The sequence below is a fragment of the Phodopus roborovskii genome, unplaced genomic scaffold, assembly GCF_943737965.1.
Source record: "Phodopus roborovskii unplaced genomic scaffold, PHOROB, whole genome shotgun sequence".
Classification (NCBI taxonomy): Eukaryota; Metazoa; Chordata; class Mammalia; order Rodentia; family Cricetidae; genus Phodopus; species Phodopus roborovskii.
The window spans coordinates 20,571,207-20,596,003 of NW_026126410.1; the positions used below are offsets into that span (position 1 = coordinate 20,571,207).

Sequence of the window (24,797 nt, forward strand, 5' to 3'; positions counted from 1 at the left end):
AAGGTGAACAGAACAGCTTTTTAAGAGTAATGTATGCAGTTACAGATGTTACAAGTATGAGCAGTGTAACATAAAGTTGCAATTAGTCTTTTAGTGTGTGTGTGTGTGTGTGTGTGTGTGTGTATGTATGTATGTATGTATGTATGTACAAAAAGAAACAGGCCAAGAACATAAATACCCAGTATCCAGAAAAGCACTTTTGCCCGTAGAACCAGGTAATGTTAGGTTTAACCACAACATATGTAGAATATTTAAGACTAATTATTTCTTTTCTTGTATTCCAGTTATCAACATTTATTCTTAATTATAAGATATAGCATTTTGGTTTCTATTTTTTGACAAAATAAATGTCATGACAAACAACTCAACCCTAGAAAAGGCATGCAACAAAACCACAAACTAGACAAGTAGTTCAGTGTGCTTGTTATAAGTGATACAACCAAGTTCTTAGAGCCATATGCTAAAATACATTTAAAGTCAAGGTTAGAATTTAGTTTGAAAACATCAAAATAATGGTGAGAAATAATGAATTAATTTCAAGTGATTATATCATCTTTTCAGGGCTCACTTAGCAAAATCACCAATTTAAAAAAAATTACACTTTTACTGATAATTTTATGTACAATCTTGGAACATCATAATACACTATTTCAATATCTCCAAATCTCCATATAATTTATGTATGGCATAATAGGAACTGACACCAGAAAACAACTTAAAAATGACAACTGTGAAATGAAGTTAGATATCTACTTATTTTTTTATAGTCATAGAACATATGAACCTTCACTAGAACTGTATGCTAGCTTTGTCCTCTAAGTTTCAGTTAAATTTGTTACAGCCACAATATCACAGATTATGAAGAAAACTATTCAAATGACTCAAAATACGTACTGCAAATTTCTGAAATAATAATAAATTGTAATTGCTTTGTTTTACATTCCCAAATAAGGGATAAAAGGTAAGTTTACTAATAAGCAAATTATGCTCTCTCCCCTTTTAAAAAATACTTTATTTTATTTTACGTGTATGAATGTTATGCTTCATGTTACATCTTTGTACTGCGTGTCTGACAGGTTCCTGCCACGGTCAGAAGGAGGCATCAAAGCCACTGGAACTAGTATTATGGAGGGTTGTGAGCCACATGTGGGTGCTGGGAATCAAACCTGCACTATCTGCAAGAACAAGCCATTCAGTAGCCCCTTCGATCCACTTTTAAAAAGCACATTATCTTATTTTTGTTTATGTATGTATGTATGTGTGTGTGTATGTATGTATGTATATATGTATGTGCACATGTGTGCAGGTGCAAGCAGAGGACAGAAGAGGGGCCTGGCCCCCCAGAGCTGTAGCTATAGGCATTTGTGAGCTGCCAGATGTGAGTGCTGAGAACCAAACGCCAGTCCTTTACAAGAACAGAGCATGCTCTTATCTACCAAGTTACCTCTTCAGCCCCTCATTCCACTTGGAACTCCAGTTTCAACAAATGTGACATAATGAAAATACAGAAAAAGTAACAAACGTGTTTGCGATTTCTTCTGTTTTTGTTCCTGTCAACAACTACTAAAAATCACTTAAAACAATATCCATCTCTCCACTTTTCCAGATAGAATCTTCCACTTTCCAGAATAGAATCTTCCATAACAAAAAAGAAATGTAACATGGAAATTCAGTTCTTTACACTATTACTATTTCTGGTTAGTAAATAAATAACAACTTCGAGTATTTGTTTCAAAACTGTCATAGTAGTCACAAATTTTACATACTTCAATATTATAAAGGAAAGCTGAATACCATAACATGTGCAATTTTTATAAAGGCACAGAAAGTACAATGCACATTAAAATCTATACTGAAACTCATCACAAGTTAAAGTAAGAAAGTCAGCCACACTTTCTTATCTTAGTTTAACTAAGGTTTATGAACCAGGTTTTCAAAAGGCTGAAAACAAAAATAAAACATAAAAGACTCCAGTTCTCTAACCATTAAAATAAAGACTATGGGTCCTACTTATGATTTACTGTGCAGACATTATAGTATAATAATTTCTAAAGATAAACCATTTTCCAACAATGTTTAAAATTCATCACAATAAGATGAACTTTCAGCATGTTTCTTAGAATAGAACACAGTTATTTAGTGATGAACCTGACACATAAGAGATCGGCAAGATGAACTCTATTCAGTATCAAGAAATAAAACTGAACTATAAAGTATGATTTACATTTGGATAATCTAATATACATACACATTTGTAAAGACACCAAGTTCACAAATTATACTAGTAATTTCAGTAACTCACATATCTTGCTTAAAAAATTAAAGCACTAGAGACACCAGGCTGGCCTTGAACTCACAGAGATCCACCAGCCTCTGCCTCCCAAGATTCTGGGATTAAAGGTGTGTGCCACCGCTGTCTGACAAGACTTACTTTAATTTCATTGTGAAAGATGAAATAATCCAATAAGCTTATAATACAGGTATACCTCCTAACTGTGCCCTGCCATACACTAGTCTGATAAAAGAGAAGACTTAACTGTAATCACCACCAAAAGATCTTAGATCCTTAAGAGTTTGCTATTTAATATTAGCTTAAAACTTTCTAAAATTTACCATAAAAAAACTCCTCAGTATCAAAATAGAAGAATTCTTAATAAACACACACATAACTTCTCCTCAGATAAACCCACTTTGTATTATTACTACTATTTTAATTGTTGCTGGTCTTTTGAGACAGTCTCACTCTAGCCCAGGCTGGCAGCAAACTCACTATAAAGCATAGCCTGGCTTCCACCTTGCAGCAGTCCTCTGGCTTCTGCCTCCCAAATACTGAAATCAAAGGCAACAACCATCACACCTGATTTGTACCTGCTTTAAAATTCAATGGTATACAATTTTGTCAGCATAACTCAGAGAAAATAAGTGTAATATTGAAACAGTAATGCTTATTTTAGTAGAACAGTAGAAAATAAAATCATATAGTTCAAAATTGATAATAAATGGTACAGAATTACTAATTCTTTTATAAAAGTTATTTCAGATGATGAATGGAATTCACAAGAGATAACATAAGGATTAATCACACACGTGCCCCGATGTTGAAGTGGTAATAAGGGTTTCTTACCTTTATCTTGAACTTCCTTTGAGAAGCGCTCCCTTTCAATGGCTGATTCTCTCTCTATCCGCTCAATTTCAGCCAATGCATCCAATTCCACTTCGTCATATATCGGCCCCTGCTGTGATACCTGTTGCTGATTCTGTACTACAGAAGTCTGTGGTTGTTTTGCAGCAACTGAAGTGTTCTGTTGTAAAACAGGCACTTGATTTGCTGGAAGGAATGCTGTTTGTTCTTGCTGCGACAAACACTGAGCAGCATTAAGTGGGCGGTTTATGTCCTGTGGAGTAATGGGTGTTTTTGAAGTCTGTCCTGGATACTGCACATTAAAAGGAATATCATTTTCTGAAACATTGCTATTTTCCATACCAGATAGCATATCCTCTTGCTGGTCCATATCTGAAGATTTTACACGAGAAAGTCTTAACGTAAGTTTAGTAGAGTCCTTGGTTGGAGAACTAATTATATCATACATTGCAGCTTTCTCATTCTGGTCTTTTTCATCCTTGCCTAATTTCATTTTCTTTTGCTTTTTTTGTTTTCTCTCTGGAGAATCTAGCAAGATATCTGGAGGAACATCTCGAGGTGATGAACAAGGTAAAGACTGAGATTGTAGAATTAAAGGTGGTCTTGATCCTAGAAAAACAATTCAGCAAAAATAAACAGTTGTGCCACTTTACGCATTGTATTTTAGTGTAATAAAAATATGAAGTGAGAACAGTTAAGGTGGATCAAATATTAAGAAATTATCTAATCCAAGGTACTTTGGAACTGTAGCTTGAACTATAAAAGATACTTCATATACTACTTCACTTAACTTCCCTGAACTTGCTAGGAAGCCAACATTTGACTTAGAACTCCTAATATTGCCATCAGCTCTCTCTAATGCTGTAATAACTTATGTGTACCACCATGCTTGGTTAATTAATTTATTTTAATAATTAATTTTTATTTTATGATCAGTTCTTCGAGTTACAGACAGTTGCTAACTGCCATGTAGGTGCTGGAACCTAAATCCAGGCCCTCTGGAAGAGCAGTCAGTGCTCTTAATCATTGAGCCATCTCTCCAGCTAAATTCATTTATGTTTAAAAACATAACATTCTAAAGCACTATTGTTAGTTTTGCTGAAAAAGGAACCTGTTCATAAAAGTTAAGGAAGTTTTACAAAGTTAAATAGAGTTAAGGACCAGATTTTTAATTTTTACATAGTACTTTATAAAAAGCTCCAAATTTCAACAATTTACTTTAAAATCAAATTAACTGACAATACACTAATATTTTAAGACTAGTTCGAAAACAACCTGATAAAGTAATGTTTAGGCTTTTGATGTATAATATACTTATGATATTGTTTAAGCATCTTCAATTTGAAATTTTCTATCATTTATCTATCTACCCATTATCCATCTTCCCCTAAGTGTCAGAAGAAAAGCAAGATGGTTATTTAGATTAACTAACTATTCCTTTGTTATCCCTTCGTGGAAGGCATCAATAACTTATCTTGACAAACTTGAACGATAAATATCTGATTGTGAGGGTACTCTAGTTTTCTTTCTTAGGAATGTATGTATTTATAGAACTAAAATACCACACACTGTTGCTTTTTCACTTTTGTCTTTTTTTCATTCTTGCCTAATTTCATTTTCATTCTTTTTGTTTTCTCTCTCTAGTAAAATATCTGGTGAAAAAAATCTTGAAGAGATAGGTTTTGCCTCTACTTTATAAACAATGTCCTTGAGTTAGAAAATGATACATTATTAACTATTTTGCAACTTATTACTTCTTTTTCTTTTTTTTTTTTTTTTTTTTTAGGGACAAGGTTTCTCTGTGTAGCCCTCCCTGGCTGTCCTGGAAATCTCTGTAGCAGGCTGTCCTTGAACTCACAGAGCTCATCTCTGCCTCTGGAATGCTGTGATTAAAGGTGTGCAACACCACCACCTGGCTTTACTACCTTTTTTGAAAAGACAGGGTCTCACCATGCAGCATGGGCTGGCTTCAAACTCACAGAGATTCACCAAACCCCTGCCTTCCTAGTGTTGGGATTAAAGGTCAAAAGGTTAAAAAATTCAGCAGACACACTTATTTCTAGTGACAGAAATCTTGAAAAGGGAGTAAAGAAAAAAAAGAGCCTTAGAGATGCATTAAAGTCGGGGGAAAAAAAAAAAAAAAAAGCCAATGAAGAGAAAACAGAAGGAAGACAACCAGCCAGTTCAATAGGAAGTAATATTCTCAGGAGGTGGACAGATGAATCTGATTAAACAGTTCAAACATTTAAGAGAGGTTAAGGTTAAGATTGTGAGAGGTCACTGGATTTACTAGTGAGAATGGTACTGTATATACCTAAGAATATTTTAAGAGTTTACTAGGATTTAGAAACTATAAAGATGAACAACTTAAATAAATTGGAACAGATTTAGACCTACTTACTCTAAGTCTGCTTGAAATATGAAATACACAGAAATGTTGCTAGTTAGAACAATACCTTTAGGTGTTCCATCACTTCCAGCAGGAGAACAAACTGGCTGTGGAGACCTCAAGGGAAAAGATGCAGCATTCCTCATTGTTGAAGAATCACCATCCTAAAAATAAAACATAAAATTTCTATCTTGAATGCTAGGAGATACATTATTGAAATCTTAAAGAGAACTAATAAAGAGACATAAATTACTGACAGGTAAAGTGTTGAAATTCAATAGTATAATTCTTCTGCACTTTCCTGTTTTCTTCATGGTATATCTTAGAAGAATTGAAATTGTATCCAAAAGAATCAACACCCTATGCATGGCAATGAATAAAGAAAACTGACATTAGGAGCATGCTCCATTTTGATTTGCTTCCTATAAAACAGAGATATGAAGAGTACCCTATGAGGCTGTAAATGTCTTGAGAGCAGAGTCCACTGTCATCTCTGTTATCTTTAAATATAGGCAATTTACATAAAAGTGCAGTGACATCCACAATAAGGAAATTTCTAATATGCAAAATATTTTAATGAGAAAATGTTAAATATGACGAAGTAGATAACTGTTAACAAGCCAAATACGAACACAAGTTTGTTATTTAAGAGAATATTTTGGTATGACCACTATTAAAACTGAAATTGAATCCTACTCTACAGATTAAGCTTCAGGTATGGCGTTCATACTTATGTTCTCAGACTGTAGTATAATTCTCAAGGTAGAGCAGATATCCTTCACCCATGCTATAAAATGCTGGGCTACAAGACAGAGATATCAGCCATTACTACATTTATACTAGGACATTACATACATCACTACTTAGCCTGTGCACCATGTGTAGGTAGTCGTCACTTGAGCCATGTCTAGGGTTATCAGCATGATGATTAGCTGAGTTGCCAGATAATGGACCAGAAACTTTGTTGTCATGGATGTTTCTCAAGCCACCGGCAACAATAGGACTTGATACTGATGCTAGAATAAAACATTTTAAAAATACGAAAATTAACTAGAGGAGTTCTTAGAAAATAATTATAAGAATATTTTAAACACACAGAAATATAAAGACTATTTATAATAAACATTTGTATACTGATCCTTGGATATATAGGAAGTTTGAAGACAACATGTGCTATGTAGGATCCTGCATTAACAAAACATAAAATTATAAACACTGACTACAAATCTTAACACTATGACAGATGTCCTTCAGAACCATTTCTGAAAGAAGTGTACCATCACAGATACGGGTAAAGCTTTCTATATTTGTGTTTTCTCTAGTCTTGTCTCACTTTATTCCACAGGAAAAGAATAGTTTGGTGTAGGCATATTTACATATGCATATCTTTGTACTTTTATTGTAAAGAAACATATTATCAAATAATACACAGGCACCATTTTGAATATAATGTTCTAAATAATCTGTTTATAAATCCATTTACTACTTGTTTTTTCTTTCCAGACTGAGCCCCATGTGGCTCAGGATGGTCTCAAACTTGCTATGTAGCTGAGGATTTCCTTGAGTTTCTTGAATTACTTCCTCTGCCTCCTAAGTGCTGGGGTTACAAGTCTGTGCCACCACACCTAGTTTTATGCAGTGCTAGGGACAGAACTCAGGGCTTCATGAATACCAGGCATATAACTGCCTTTTTAATTAGGTATTATGGTGTGATTTTCCTATTTCTATATATGCAATCTTAAGCTTACTCGTTTTGAATAAGTATATTCTATTGTATAATATATACAATATATTATTCACTTTTTGTATGGGAACAATTGGATTATTTAAACTACTGGGTATTATTGTTTATGATATGTACATGAATCTTTTTAGTATCTATAATGTTAAAGACTTAATAAAATTACTAGTTACATACATTTGTAAGTATTCCTGAATACTTTCAAATGACTTTTAAAATTACTTAAGTCTCTTAATCACCAGTAGTATGTGAAAATTCCCACTGCTTTATATACTTACCAACAATTTTTGTTACTGAGAGTGAAAAATATTCTTGATAGTCAGTCACTTTAGTTTACATTTCGTAATTAGCAGCAAAGCCAAGACTCCTTCATTTATACTATCACTCATATTCCCTCCTTACCACAATCATAGAAAAATTTTCTACATTTAAAAAAAAAAGCTTTAACTATATTTTTCCAACTGTCTCAGCACAATTAAGCAAATATCTCCCTATTAGAATATACAATTATATATTATATAGTATATAATTATATATTATTCCCTATTAAGATGTATATGAAGTTTTCATTTGCTTTATGGGTATGTTTCTAGACACTATCACACTGCATTTAAGCATGCTTTTTTATGTCTGTATTAATGGTACAACAAATTTGACTGCAGCTATATTGAGCTATATAATATTCATTTTAAAAATTAACCTATCCAAAAAGAGAGGTCAGCTGGATGTGGTAATTCATGCCTTTAAGACCGCAGCTGACAGGCAGAGGCTGGCACATCTCTTTGAGTTAGAGACCAGTCTTGTCTACATAGTGAGTTCCAGGCCAGCTATGGCTACATTGAGAGACCCACTCTCAAAACAAAACAACAGCAACAAAAACCAAAACAAACAGAATGAAACCCCTGAAAGAGGTCATGAATTTCAAAGTGAGCAAGGAGGCATATATGAGAGGAAAGGGAAGGGAGAAGGAATGTAATCATAATATCAAAAGACAAAAGAAACTTTAAAAATGTCCTACCTATTTAGACTTCTATTCTTTCAAATGATATTTTAGAAGTTGCCTAGGTTTCACAATACACTTTCAAATTTCTGATAATGTTCCAACGAGCTTATAGATTTGGAAAAGTAATTCTTTCCTCAATATTCTTTTATGTTTTATTTTTATTTAAATTAGAAATAATCTTATTTTATATTTCAATCCAGTTTCCTCTCCTCCCATTCTTCCATGCTCCACCCCCTGACCCCCATCCCATCCCTCTTCTGCTCCATAGAAAGGGTGAGAGGCCTTCTATGGGGGGATCATCAAAGTCTGTCACATTGATTGGTGGCAGGTCCTAGACTCTCCTCTTTGTGTCTAGGCTGAGAGAATCCCTCTAAGGGAATTGGGCTACCAATGTCCAATTGTACACTAGGTATAAATGCTGTTCCATTACCAAGGGTCCCTTATATTACACAGGCCTCCTAACTGTCACCCACGTGCAGGGGGCCTGGTTCCATCCTATGCTGGTTTCTCAACTACCAGTCTGGGGTCCATTAGCTCCCCCTTGTTCAGGTCAGAAGTTTCTGTGGGTTTCTCCAGCCTAGTCATGACCCCTTTGCTCACCACCTCTCCCTCTCTACAACTGGATTCCAGGAATTCAGCTCAGTGCTTAGCTATGGGTCTCTGCTTCTGTTTTCATCAGCTACTGGATGAAGGATCTAGGATGGCTTATGAGGAAGCCAATAGTCTCATTATAGGGGAAGGGCATTTAAGATAGTCTCTCCCCTATTGTTTAGATTCTTAGTTGGGGTCATTCTAGTATATCTATGAACGTTTCCCTAGTGCCAGATTTCTCTCTAAACCTATAATGTCTCCATCTATTAAGTTGTCTCTTTTTTTGTTCTCCTCTACTCTTCCCCCAATTCAATCTTCCTGGTTTCTCATGCTCAGGTGTTTGCATAGCATGTATTTGTAGCTTCTTATCTATGAGGGCAACACAATTTCACATCATGTTGTTAACAAAGGTCATATACATCTTTTACTAATCACAAGGCTTCTTGCAGTTTTCTTTGGAGTGGCACTGATAGTTAAAATCATACCTGTAATTGCTTAGTGGTATGTAAAATATGGTTAATTTCATTTTTAATGATACGTTCAGGGCCTACAAAAAATACTTTTATTAAACATAGCGTCTTTTCTGTAGCATTTTTTGAATTTTCACTGAGATAGTTCTATACCCAAAGTGACATTTCATTTCTTCCTTTCATATGCACACACAGTGACATTAGATATATAGAGAGGTCATATGCTTCTCCTCTATTATCTAGAATACCCTTTACTCACTAAGTTAGAGTGGTGACTACAGGCACTCATGTCTTCTATACAAGATGTAAAGAAAAATATTTCTAAGTTATCACCAGTAGATATCCTATAGCAGGATAAAGCTGTACCAATTTATTATCATTCAGTAGTATTTTTAAAATATCAAACTAAAGAGCTTACAGATCCCCTTACCCCTATCCATTTGAATTGTAATTATATATTCAGTTCCTAATGGATATCTGATTATGTGATAAAGGCTGTAATGCTGTCTACATTTTAGAATTTTGTTACCATGAACACGTATTAACAGCATCATATACTCTTCCTCCTCATATTCTCCACCTCACCAGATGTTAGAATTCAGCTGTTATTTAATATTATAAAGTGATTTGGGAAAGTGTTGATGTGTTTCTTTTTTTGACAAAATGGTTAAAGATTTGAGTGAGTCTTCATTAAATGCTATGGAAACCTGATTAAAAAAAGGCGTTTTATCCCTTTGCCCTTTTAAAGGGAGTTTTAACCCACTGAGTGAGGTAAATAATTTATAAACTATGTAAACTATGTTCCAGAAAACTTGTATAAAGTTTTATCCTTTTTAAGAATGTGAAATATTTACCAATTTGATATAAATTTTATTTCAATTTATACTGTTTGTTACTTCAAGTTAATAATTATTTTAAATATCTGTTAAACTCTTCTGTATCTGTTGGCTCTATAATAGATTGCCTAATTTCAGTACATAAATTAATTTTTGTTTTGTTCTTGACCCTGTATATAGAATATGTACATATATAAAACATTAATAGTTTTATATACCTTGGAATATAAATAATATTGTATGTATAATATGTACTTATATAATCACATATTTATGTTCTCAAACAGAAATTTATGGTTAATCTCTTTTTCTCTTTTCTCAAATCTAGGTGCTTAATCTGCTCAAACAGGTTTTTCTCATTCTACTAAAAATTTGTACTTTTGTTGTATAGATTATTTATTAAGTCATTCTTACATACTAATTTCAAGGTGTCACCTTTTGAATGAAAATAAAAACTATTACAACATTCCAGTATGAAAAAACTTAAAACCAGAATCACTGGACACTGGATAATGATCTCTCTATAAGATTATTAAAAAACAGGTTATCTGTAGCATCAACCCAAATTATTTAGTAATTACAAAGTAAAAAATACAAACTGTATTTAGATCACATGGTACCACCAAAAAACTACAAACAAGTGGTCTACTGGGCTCTGTATATTTGCAGATATATGACAAAGTATAGATCATTTATGGACTATAATTGCACAAAATCACGTAATAAATAAATCCTTTAAAACATATTTCTAGCTGATCGAAAATATAAAGAGAACAAACCAAGCCATACTATGAGAAAACAGTCAAGTCTAGAATATGAGATAAGACTACTAATTCCCCAGCACACACAAATCAGAGCCAAGCCTAGTTGATGGACCTGTTATTTGGCTACTCAGGAGGAAGGCAAGTTCAAGGCTTATTTGGAGAACAGAGTAAGTTTACTGCCAGTTTGGATAGGTTAGATTCTGTCTCAAAATAACAATGAAAGACTAACTATGGTTCAGTGAAGTATGTGTTTAGCACACACGAGACCATACACTGAACTGTCAGTATTACATATAACAAAGCAAAATTAGTATGATGAAGGAAAAAAGGTATAGAACTGTTTAGACTGAGAGCTAAAAGAGCTGGGTGTGGTAGTGCGTATTTGTAAATTCTAGCATCAAAGACGCCATGGTAGGTAGATCAGGGATTCAAGGCCAGACTGTAACACTTGTCTCAAAGAAGGAAAAAGTCAAAAGAGATTTAAAAAAAAACAAAACACACACACACACACACAACATCCGAGAAACTAGATTATACCTTGATGAAAGTGAAAGTGTGCATGTTAAAATATATTCATGACAAATAAAACTGGTGAAAATGAAATACAGACTGTGTATTGGATGATGCTAGAAACTAAGTGTTTATAAGTGAAATATTCTTGTGAGTACTGATTTAAAAGAAAAAAAACCTTTCTTGGAAGACGCTGACGAAATGCTAATGGGCCATTTATTTCTGCATTGTTTAATTGTTAATATGAAGTTGAAAATGTTTTAAATATCTTTCTAATACTCTAAACTTCCCTATCTCCAACCGTTTTCTGTTCTACTGAGTTACCAGGTACCTCGTACCACTCAGAAGTAGCGTATTCAAGTTTCTGTCATCTGAGCATTCCAGGAATGACTCATTATAGAGCAGGGAGGGCCTTCATCTGTATTTTCCTTTTGGTTAATTTTGAAAAATCTGTTTTGCTCAATAAGGGGGTAAATCTATCATCCAACATCATCGATATTTATGAGTACAAATGATGCACTTTCGCACATACACCTATGTACATGGCTATTTATATGTTAAAAGTGCTCTTTGGGTATTTGTTCTTTGACTAAATACATTTACAATGTTCCCAATGCCACTGTGTGCTAGTTTATACTATTACACACAAACTTTAAGACTATATTTAAATACTTGAGTATGATCAGCACTTACATTAAATTTAATATGCAATTCAAATGTGATTTGCCTTCAAGTTTCTCTTCAAGTTACTGTAAAATGGTCTCATTATAATATTTTATTTTATAAATATTTCATTTTGGAAACTAGAAGTTGGCTGTTTTGATAAATAAATTGAAAGTTCGAGAGTAAAAATGTTTTCAAATAAACTAAGTTTTGGTTTTATTCACAATAATAGTAACAATAACAGCAATAACAATATAGAAACTAATGACTTACAGTAGTATTTAAAATTAAGTAAGAATTATGGGAAATAAAACCACAGATATTTCTTGGTTTTTTTTTCCTTGAAAATTCCTGCTTTTTAAATTTTAATTAAAGCGTATAAGAATTTGTACTGCTAATAAATTATTTAGTAGTCATGAGACGGTATAATCCTTAAAAGATAATAGATATAAAGATTGGAGAACTGGCAATAAACTGAGACTAGTAATTCAACTCACAAAATTCTGTACCAAAACCTCTAATATTCTTTAATTATAAATGTAAAATGAAATGATACTGTAAAGAGAAACTCAATTAAAAGAGTTAATTTCATATCAAAATATAACTATATAGTAATTTAATCAAAGACTCCATGGCAATGCCCTATTTACTCCAATGATAAATCACCAAAAAAAAAAAAAAAAAAAAAAAAAATTAATGTGTTTAAAACAGTTAAAACTTTTTGATAGCATGTACATTATTTTAGTTTATGCAAAATGATCTTGTTTAGAATTATATTTAGGTATATCCAATAATTAATATAATTATTTAGGAAACAAACAACTCTCTTACCTTGCTGCATCTGTGGATGTGTTGTATAACTTGAAGGATGGGAATATGGCATGTATCCTGCAGGGCTCTGTGGGGCATATGGACTAGGCACTGGGCTATTTTGTTGTGGCATAAATCTGTTCCCAGAGCTTGTCTGTGGTGGCACAAACCGGCTAAAACCCAAAACCCAAATGAAGAATATTAGGAAAAGAAATGAACAGGTTATTCCTTGAAATTTAACTGACAAAGTTCCTTGAATTCCAATTTACATATAATAAAATCTAGATAAACAGACAAACAGCAAAAGTATTCACATTCATAATATAGTATGAGTCACATCAAATTAAAAGTTCACTTCTTTTACTACATAAAAATCACCATTCGATTTAGGAATATCAATCTATGACTCTTACAATAAAGCGTGCTTTCCCCATTTTGTTACTTATAGAAAACTTACAACAAACACATTATTTATTCATTTATTTATTTTTAGGTGGTAGTGCTGCTGGGAATTAAGACTCTGAATCCTGGGCTTTGTACATTTTAGGTAAGCTACCAGTGAGCTACTTTACCACCCCAAACATACCATTTATTTTATCAAACTTGATTTTTATGTGAAATTCAAGAAATAATACAGTAGCTCTTTAGTTAATATAATAATTCCACATGCAACATTTTTAGGTGAATGTTCATGAGTACTACTAAGCATAAAACTACTTATTTATATATAATTCATGATTGTTTAAATGTATATACTTGATATTCACAGGCATACTCGCTTTCCACAGAATTTAATATTTAATAAATAACATAGCTATCTATTTACCTGGAGGGGCTATGTGAGATAGTGGTTTGTTGGTAATTGGAAGATGCAGGACTACTGTGCATGGAATTCTGAGAAAGTTTATATTGAGACATCATCATTCCTGTGCAACAGGTTGAAAAACACAAAATATTATTTTCTTCTTACAATAAAGAGCCAATGAATTCTTTTAAAAACATTTAAGTTACTTTCTTCCAGAAATGATTTTGTTTTGGGGAACCAATATATAGATACTAGGCAAACTAAATTTCAAGCACAATCAGTTTTATAAAAACACAATTTTAGTACAACTACTTTAGTACTGGAAATAGAGATGATGCTAACAAGTTTTATAGTGCTAGGTATTGACACAGGGCACTGTACATACAAGGCAGGTGTTCAAACTGAATTACATCCCCAAGCTTACATACACATCCTATAGCCTTCAGACTTCAAACTAAGCAGAATTTTTTAAAATGTAGCTTTTATCAAAATCCTACATACTGTCTTTTGATATAGGCCTCTAAGTAGTTTATTATTGTTGTTACTATATAGAAATATTTTTTGGCATATATCTTTTCTGTGCTTAGGAACTTAATTTCACAAAGTTAATTGTTTCACACCTAGGTTTTATTATTAATTTATCTATGGACCAAAAGTTTGAGTTCTTGAAATTTCCACCCAAAACTCTATTAACAAAGCATAATGTTCATATTTCTTCTTCTAAAGTAACTTTTTGTCTTTTAGTAAGGATTAAAATGATATTTCATTAGTAAATGAAAACATAAGGATAGCTTTCATTTTCTTTTCTACTGTTTATTTTATGTATATGAGTGTCTGCCTGCATGTACATATGGGTAATGTGTGCCAGGTCCCTTTGGAGGCCAGAAGAGGACACTGAATTTCCTTGAACAGGAATTACACAGTTGTCAGCCACCATATGGATGCTCAGAACCAAACCTGGATTCTCTATAAAAGCGGCAAGTGCTGTTAACCACTGAGCCATCTCTCCTACTCCAGGTTTTAGATTCTTCTATTTCTTTTCAACAAGAACATTGCTTCTTGATTGATGCACAAATGGAATTTTGTTATAAAGAAGCAGCAGGGAATGTCAGTTAATTAAATCACAGATAAAATTCTACAACTAACCCTGATTTTTTTTATGACTTCTGGGAACTTCAATCAAATTATTAAATTTTCTTTCTTGCTGCTGACATGAAATATTCAAACAGAAGGTATATATATTTATTTGCCAGTAACACTACAGTAGGGACTATAGTTCTACAACCAGTAGCAGAATGAGATTAGGACTCAAGACTACCTCAAAGTCTACTAAAAATGTGAATGTCAGTACAAAATAGTTTTATTCCATAACTTAATGATTTAATTTAGTGACTATAATTACTGTTTCTGATTGTTCTTTTTTGTTGTTGAGTGGAGAAAGCAATAGCATAAGACAAAATTAAAAGAAAATTTCCCTCTCAATTAACAGTCATTACTTGGGCAATACTGAAATTACTAGTTTGAAAGTAACAACCACTTAAATAAAGGGCAAATAAAATCAGAACAGCTCTTTCTGATTACCCCAAAGTTCCAAAGAACTATGATTATAGTGACTTGCATATAGTAAAAAGTCTATGAGTGAACCATATTTACACATTTAGCAACTAAAAGTTATTTTTTTAAGTATAGGCAATGGCTCACTTGGTAAAGTACTTGTTCTACAAGTTATTGCTATGACATGTGCATACGCACATATACACCTACATATACCCAGACCCATAACATAAATCCACATAAATTACCTTTAAAAATTTTAAACATTGTCTTATGAAAAATGGTTTTAAAAATGACAACATCAACAAATTATTTTTAAAAATTTTACTTTATCTTTTCACAAAGCAGGACCTATAACAATATATAGTAATTATACATTTTAACTAAAAATGTATACAGAATTAAAATATGTAATTTAAATAAGATGAATGCTATAAAACTTTTTATAACAATGATTTACTACCCAAATTCCTACTTAAACATACAGATTACAAAAAATGTACTATTACTATCCTTGGATGACTTCATTTATCCAAAATTATATTTACATTCTCTTAAACTTATTACTTCTATTAGTTTTATTCTTATTACTTAAAAAATAGCTTATGCATGTGTTTTTGTATGTAGGTTATGTACATTTGAATGAAGCTGCCTGAAAAAGCCAGAAGACAGTATTAGATCCCTTGGAAATGGAGTTACAAACACCCAAGGTAAGAAACTATATGCTTTTAATTAACCTCTGGGTCATTTCTCCAGTTGCCTTTTTTTTTTTTTTTTTAATTAACGAACTTTATATTCTCCTTTAACTTTATTTCTTTTCATCATTCTTTTTGTCTTTAACTGTTTCTTGGTTCTGGTAAATAAACAACCAAGCCCTGTGTATCTGTTTTCAACTTGCTGAGAGGTTAAGAGGAGCATAACTGAGTTGTGAGGAATAGTAGGAAATACATAATTGCTTTAACAAAAACAAATGAAATAAATCAAAAATACTTAATTCACATAGAAAAATACAAACAAAATAAAAAAGAAGTATTATTTAAAAATACTCATGTACAAAAAAAGAACTAAGAAAGAAAAGGGAGAGCGGCATGGAAACACTGCTGAAAATACAACAGAAAAAGTCTGATGATATTCTCAGACACAGTGAACCAATTAGCTAACTTGGACCTTCCAGTATTGCTTAAGCTATTCCTAGTATAATCCAGAGAGCTAAGGATGGACTTGGATTTGCTAAACACAGTTAAATTCCAGAAGACAATTATTACTAGTAAGGCAAAATGAGTATTAAGTCAATTCACATATAATCATGAACATCATTACTAAAAATAGTAATATATCCATAAAACACATTCCCAAAAACCTTTTCATATATTTTCACTTCTGAAAGACTTCAAAACTTTCTATTATTTTCTAAAAGCAAAATTTCTAAAGCTCACTTAATAAATACACTTCAGGATACCTTAAAAACAAACTCAAAGTTTTGTTTTAATTCCCAAGGAATTTAATTACATATTAAATCACAAGAATATTATTAAGTTTCCTTCTCATTCTTGGCTTGATTTAAATTACAGACAGACATTTGTAGATGAGATGCGAGATAGTTAAAGACATTTGAATTTAATCATGTGTAAAACAAGTTCTGCTACAGTATTCACAAACATGCACTATAATAAAGAATCTCACCACTTTGTACATATCTGTTCTGCATACTTTTCTCCCTGAAAACGTTAGGACTCCTTGCCAGGACGGCCTGCAATAAGACTGGTATATCACCTTCCGGGTCATCACTGCCAAGGTTATCTTTCAGTTCTCTGGCATTAAAAAAAAAAAAAAAAAAAAAGAATAAGAAAGAAAAAAAAAATTATGATCATGATTGATTTCCTAAGAAGACTTACAGAATAAAAACATATACTTCACTTGAACCGAGGCATGGATTTTCAAAGACAAAATCCCCAGAAGAAAGGAAATTATTAAAAATAATATGCGTGCCTATAGACAACCCCCCCCATACTTTATTTCTCTAGGGCATAGGAAAGGAAAGCTAAAACTGTAACTTTATAGAACAACTTTATTTAAAAATGTTCATGTCAATTTTAAGAAAGAAAAGCAGAGTCTATTGCATATTACTCAATAATGAAAAGATATAGACGATAATAATGTTAAGAAGCTACTATTTGGACTTAGAATGCTTTGACTCTCCCTTATGTCTGAACATGAGTGAGTGTGACTTTCTTGGGATTGTTCTCTCAATGAAATATGCAATGTTGACATATTTGATTAAGAGAAGACATACAGATCATATGATTTTTTTCTATCTTATACTGGTGTTTCAAACAAAGTCAAACCAAACAAGTGCTACAATAAACACAGTAGCAATCTCAGCAAACAACTAAGTAATTAGCAAATTAGACTAGACATGCTAGTGTTTTCAATTTTACATTCTCCCATTCAAATACTAAGCCCAACCCTGATTAGGTTCTGAGCTCAGAGGGCATTGGGTATGTTCATGGAAGCACAGCAACAGACTCAATGTTACTTTCTAGATATCACTGTTCTCTATATGGTGCTTTCAACCTGGTACAAATTGAGAAGTGATGTCTCAAAGTTGTCCTCTGACCTCCACAAACTCACTCACCCTGGCACATACACGGGCATTCATGCATGCACAGAAACTCACTGGATTCAACAGTAAAGACCTAAAAGATGGCACCCAACGGAACGACTGCATAAATTCCTGGGAATAATCTTAAAGGAACTTCCTATAAAACAAATCCTACTTATTTCTGCGTCTTTTCCCTACCTCCTTAAATATTCAGAAAATACTACAGAGTATGTACAAGCATATCAACTATGTAACATCTACACAATGAAATTTCTAGAGTGATTAAAATATGAACATTATAATTTCTTCTTGTTGTAAGCAGAGATTTCTTAGTTTCTCCACCAGAAAAGTCACACTCAATAAGCAGTTCAATTGAGTCAATTTGGAAATTGTCCCCCAAACATGTACTGCATCTAATAGGTTTCATCTTTTTTGCTAATGAATCTTTAAAATTTAAAAATAAATAATGAATGGCCATTTATATGAATACTATTTAATAGTAGGTTATAATGGGATAAAAGTGAAAGTTCTTCTTTTATAAAAGTTTGTTATTATATGTGCTCATGTGGAGGTATGCACATGACATGACACAGATGCAGAGCTGGTTCTCTACTTTCACCTGTATTTATACACTGGGGACTGCACTTAGGTCTTATCAGGCTTGAATGACATGTACTTGAGTCATCTCTCTGCATCCAGACTTTACTGCTAGATACATTTTTGTGGTGTTAATCTTGTAAAATATGTATTACTTCCATAGTGCAAAACATATTAAGTACACTCTTACTGTTTACTTCAATTTCATTTTTAAAATGTATGAAATTATGCACTATGTTTAAATAATATAGTCAATTCCAAGAAAAAAATATTTTACTTCCCATAGAGTTAATTTTTGAGTTCTTGTCATACTCAGTGTCATATTCTACAGTGTCAAAAATTTTAGTTACTTCAACACTATCAGAAAAGGGGAGATAAGTTTTTATGAGCACATTTATGAGCAGATGATATTAAGATGATTTCTATAAGTTGAAAAGATCTGCATAGACATGTGTGGATCAAAACTATTGTCATAAATTGACTATGGCCTACCTAAATCTCTTTAATGTCTCATCAAAATTGGCTATACTCTCATTTGGATACTGACATTTTCTTTTCTTCCTTTTTTGACAAGGGTTTCACTAGGTAGCCCTGGCTGGCCTAGAACTCTTTATGTAGACCAGGCTGGCCTCAAGACTTATAGAGATCTGCCTGCCTGTCTCCCTAATGCTGGGATCAATGGCATGAGCCACCACTTCTGGATGGGTAGTGACATTAAAAATCACATATTGTGTGATAATTCAGACATAAAGCCCTTGAGATGTTGGCAAGCAAAGGACGGTTGGTTCGAGGCCACACTGGGTTATAATGTGAGGCTGTTTAAAAGACCAAAGGTAAGCTGTGGCTGTAATTTTAGTAATGGAGTAAATACTTAGCATACATGAAACCCTAAGCACAGTAGCACACACATGTAATATCAGCACTCAAGAAGTAGCAACAGAACATCAGCTCTACAACAAGTTCAAGGCCAGCTTGAGATACACAAGACCAAAAATTTTTACTTTTAGATATAAAACTGATTGTACTTACATGTGATCTGTTGATACCTGGTTGAGACTATGGACAAGCTGTGAAACCAAATTGTCATCCCTACAAGCCAAAAGGCAGTTCACCTCTTCTGCTATTCGTGAATTAAAGAGAAGGCTCTTCGTAGTTGTAGCAGGTAAAGGAGATGGAAGAGGCAGCTGGTTCAGGACTAGTCAGAATAAAAGCACACTATTAGAAATTAAGTGACCACAATATGTCTTTATATACACGTGTATGTTTATATAAATTTTAAGCGTAAAAGTAAGTTATAAGTGCCAACGTGACAAATGACTGAAAAGCATTACTCCTCATTCTGAAAAAGTCTCAATCAACCCAAGAAACCAGCCGCTCTGAAAACACCACAGGCCACTGCAGACCATACTACTAGAAAACACTTAGCTTCTTTATATTCATGCTTAATTTTCATTTAAAAATTTTAATGAACTAAATAAAGCACAACTTTGAGACATAAGATTAGAAGGTGACTATCTACAAATTGGATCAGATCAGTAGCACTCTCAGACAAATAAACAAAGAACAATACCTGACTACAGTACACTGATATTTTTAAAAGCTTTAGACAAAAACAAATAGCTCATAGTAGTAGAATATTCAGAGTGCAACATTCCTGAAGAACAATAAAACATTCTTGTCATAAATTCCTAAACAGTGCTTTCCAATTCTACTCTAAACAGCAAACAAACAAACAAAAAAATGAGTACTTTGCACCTTAAATTTCACTATTTGCTATCAGCACACTTAATGAAGATTTGTTAATCTGCCTAAAGGTTAAGAATACAACTAAAGTTATCAGGTATCAAGCCTTTGGGGTAATTTCAAACCAACTCCACAGTTTAAATACTGCTCACACCAATAGGCAACATGACATTTAAAACCCAGCACCACTAGAATTTAGGTAAAATGGGCTATCAAGTTCTCATTGCTGGAGAGCAATTTTGGGTGCTGTTTTTATAAATGCTTTCTACAAAACTCCTTATTCTTCTTTGTCAATTCGTTTCTTTAGTTCTGGCATATCTTAAAACTTTGTGTCATTTTTTTAAAGTCTTTATTTTTGTAACCAAGGTCTTATTATCATTTCTTAAGAAAAAAGGAAACAAATTAAATTTATGTATTAGGTGGTAACATTAATTTTGCTATTCCCACATGTATATCAGTCAAATAAATTATACATTTTTCTGTTATTTACAACATTAAAGATAATTTGAAGTGTCTCTAAAAATGAATGTGTAAATAGCAGATCTTAAATTAGATAAGTTATCCAAACTTACGGTCTGTGAGACTAGCAATCCCCGCAAGAGTAGTTATGGGGACATGGGGCATATCCCCATTCATCCTGAAGTTCTGGAATGGTGTTGCCTATGAAAGTACTTAGTTCAGGTGCCAGCTGTCATTACTTTCCATTTCCCAAACTCTGCAAAACACACACAAAGAAAACCACATAATTATTTGTAGAACTATGTCAAAATATGACTAGTAGAGAGATGCTTAATCATTTAAAAACATAAAAATCTCAGCTTCTGTTTGTTCAATCTATTTAACAAGTCATCCATATATATACTACTTACCACATACAAAGTTCTGCAAAATGCTTTGTATATAGTAAAATTTGTCTCACAACAACCCAGGTACAGTAGGATATAACTGTTTTCTGCATTTTACTAATAAGGAAATTACAGGGAGTTTAACTAGAGGAGCTGGAATTCAAATGACATAATCTGGCTTCAGAGTTTGATCCTAAATAGAGGGATATACTGCTAGAGAGGGTACCCAAACTTGCTAAACACTTAACTCCTTTCCAAACTCTAAATATATTACAAGTTTTACTTAATAATCTGGCTTCTATTTCTTGTCTAGTAGTTCTCTTTTCATTCTCTAAATAGACTTTACTTTCTTATGAAGACTATCTCATCAGATTCTCTTAGATTCTTCTTGGGTGTTTGTGTGTATATCTTATTAAGATAGTCTCCTTATCTAAAAAGATTTTTATTCTCCTTTACTCTAAATCCTACAATTCAAGATCAGTATTTAGTAATTATCATGATGCAATTCATCCTCTTTCTTTATAAATATGTATGAACACATATATATAGGAAACCCTACAATATTGAACATTTTCTCCCTTTCAGTGTCTTCGTGTTTTTTTTTTTTTTTAAATCTATGGCTTCAGTAATGTTTTTGTATGTAAGATGATATAACATTTCAATAATCTGTAATAACTAAAAGCATGCGTTTATTAATCTACTTAAGTATGCAACATCAATTACATCACAGGATTAAACTAGAAAACTAAATAATTTATTGATAATTGATTTTCTTTTCTCAGTGCTGGGAATTGAAGCCTGGGCTTCACATAAGACTTCATCACTACACCTTTCAGAAACTGCTTCTAGTTTAAATGTTTCCACTTTCAACACTATTTATTAGTTACTTTTAAGAGAACCTCTGGAAGTTTTTGAGTTGTAAACTTTAAAAAAAGTCACCTGATTTAATTGGCTTTCCTTATTCATACATATTAACAAAACTCTGCTGTGCCAGCAAGTTTGAGGATGTGTATTTGGTCCCTGGAACTCAGAGTGGAAGGAGGTTTTTGACCCATCCCCCATGCTGTCCTCCAACATGCACAGTATGTCCTGGCCTAATCACACCCACACTACATACCCCCACCCCTCCTAAAAGTATTTGAAAGTAGGTAAGCAGTACTCAGAATCCTTCCAAATGTTTTAAATTGTAAGTATAGGAAAACAAGTTACACAAAATACAGATGTCAGGCTTAGCAGTCACAAAGTGAACATCCTTAGGACCAAATAGAAGGATAGCACCCAATTCCTTAAAGACGTAATAGCTCTTCTGTCATTATAATAATTTCTTGCCTTCTTTCAATAATTTGTGTATGGGCAGCTAAGTAACACAACCCCCCCACACTTCCTTGATGGGTGACTAATAAAATTTGTTGGTAGAAGCCTACTGAAAGAAAAGGCACAAGAAACAACAGAGGAAAGATGTATTCACCATTACCTATACTCTAGTCCTTCCGCTCCAAAGTGAACTTCTCTTGTTAATCAATTTGAAACTCTAAGACTCACCAAAGAAATTTAATCAACACTACACATTTAGCACCAGCATCAAACACTTTAAAATACAGACAAGAAATTAAAACCTGAAACACATCACTAAAAAACAATGTGTTTTGTTTTAACTTTATGCTAATAGGGAAACTCCAAAGTCCTTAGTAATTACTGGAAACCATCAAATGCAAATTACAGAACATCACAAAAATACTTTTGTTACTCATTTACAGCTCGTCGTTGTACAAGTAAATTCCCATATATAAGCATATTTGATTCAGAAAGGAACTAACAAACAGTAAGGAGAGGGTTGTATTTGGTAATACCTGACTTTATTCTATTCTACTAAGTAACACGTACAACAAATCCAAACTGAAGCTAAGGATTTTAACCTAAAAATGACCACTTATAAATTGGAATAACAATAAAACCAATCACAAGACTGTATTTTTCTTAGTGGAATGTGATGTAAATTCACAATGGAATAAAAGGAGGAGGGACATAGTATCTACAAAGGCAGCAATGTTTTAACTACACAGTGAACAAATAATTACAGAAAAAATATATACCGCATCGCTCAACTATATTAACTTCACAGGAATCCAAGAGCATGAAGACCAGGAATTGGTAGAAATACTTAGAATTTTAGTTATACTTATTAAGAGTAATCTATGGAAATGTCACTTTCTGTTAGAAAGAACAATCAATGCTCTTAACCTAAGTATGCTATTTTTTCATAGACTTTTCACTTTCTAACAAAAATTACTTACATGACACCAGAAATAAAAAATGGTAATACAAAATAAGAAAAACATGCACTATGATACTAATAAATACATCAGCAAAATATACTAAGTAATAACGGATCTTAAAAATGGCTTGTGGTTTAATGAAAGGATTGTTTAGTTATGGGAAGATATTACTTGTAAATGCTTAATTTAGTATACTATAATGAGTCTGAAGGAACTTGTATTTGCCAAGAATTTTTTTTTGAAAGATTCCATTTTTTTTTTCACTGAATTTCCCTTCAAATTTTATGATTCCTTCAGGCAAGCAAAATAAATGCAAATAAAACAATTGGCAGAAATTATAATAATATTCAAATTGGTATAGATCTGCAGTAAAATATGTGATGGCAGACAGAGGACTTTATCTTATAGCAAAGTCTGAAATGTGCATGTTATCTTGCCTCAAGAATTTCACTTGAGGCAAGAAAATATCTTGAACATGGTTGGGAGATAACTGTCTATAAAGTGCCTGCAGCACAAGCACAAAGACCTGAATTTAACCTCAGCACTTGTGCAAATAATCAAAACCAATATTGTAGGGAGGACTAGAAATATGCTCAGCTCTTAAGAGCATTTACTGTTCTTCCAGAGGACCTTCCGAGCACCCACACTGGGGGCTCACAGCCACTTACTTGTTACTCTAACTCCATAGTATTCTACTCTCTTCTCTGGGCTTCACAGACGTATGCATGCACATACACTTACCCAACACATGCCAGGCCACCACCACTAACATTTTTAAAAAGCCTGCAATGGTGAAGTACACTTTTATCAGTGCTAAACTTGTAGAGACAGGTGGATTCCTAGGACTAACTGGCCAGCCAACATAGCCTAGATGGGAAACAAGATATTTTACCCAACCCCCCCCCGACCCAAACAAAACAACAACAACAACAAAACAGTTGGCCTGAGTGAGGTGGACCATCACCCTGGCACTTAGAAAGCAGAGCGGGTGGATCCCAGTGAGTTTCAGGCCAGCAAGCTAGCCAGAGCTACACAGCGAGATCCTGTTTCAAAGAAAGAAAAGATACCTGAGGTTGTCTTTTGCCTTCCTTATATGCACTTAATTCACATGTACCCAAACTCACATGCATGCCCCATACATAAAAATATACCCTGAAGAACTGATTATATACATGGCTCAAAACATAATGTACTCATAAAAACTTAACATTATAAAGCATTTTAGCAGTGAAAAATAGAAAAGATAACATGTTTACTAAGTAGCTACTATATTATAAAGTTGCTTTAAAACACATGCACTTTCATCTAAATATTTGATGAATAGCTCAATATACGGAGAAGATAAGAATCTGCCTGAGATCATATATAACTAAAATGTATAATCAGGCACTGGTGGTGTACACCTTTAATCCTAGCACTCGGGAGGCAGAGACAGGCAGATCTCTGTGAATTTTAA

The 24,797-nt window shown here is 33.0% G+C and overlaps 1 protein-coding gene across 4 annotated transcripts in view; it reads right to left on the reverse strand.

Annotated features, from left to right (window-relative positions):
• Nipbl (NIPBL cohesin loading factor) overlaps positions 1-24,797 on the reverse strand; it is a 161,503-nt gene that overhangs the window by 73,791 nt on the left and 62,915 nt on the right. For all 4 annotated transcript variants that reach the window (XM_051182518.1, XM_051182515.1, XM_051182517.1 and 1 more), the window contains exons 2-9: positions 20,793-20,935; positions 19,507-19,672; positions 16,962-17,089; positions 13,746-13,845; positions 12,941-13,092; positions 6,387-6,547; positions 5,599-5,695; positions 3,125-3,751 (exon numbers count right to left, since the gene is read on the reverse strand). In XM_051182518.1, the coding sequence (XP_051038475.1) occupies positions 3,125-3,751; positions 5,599-5,695; positions 6,387-6,547; positions 12,941-13,092; positions 13,746-13,845; positions 16,962-17,089; positions 19,507-19,672; positions 20,793-20,856 (1,495 nt within the window). In that variant the 5' untranslated portion in view covers positions 20,857-20,935. The remainder of the gene's footprint in view (positions 1-3,124; positions 3,752-5,598; positions 5,696-6,386; positions 6,548-12,940; positions 13,093-13,745; positions 13,846-16,961; positions 17,090-19,506; positions 19,673-20,792; positions 20,936-24,797) is intronic.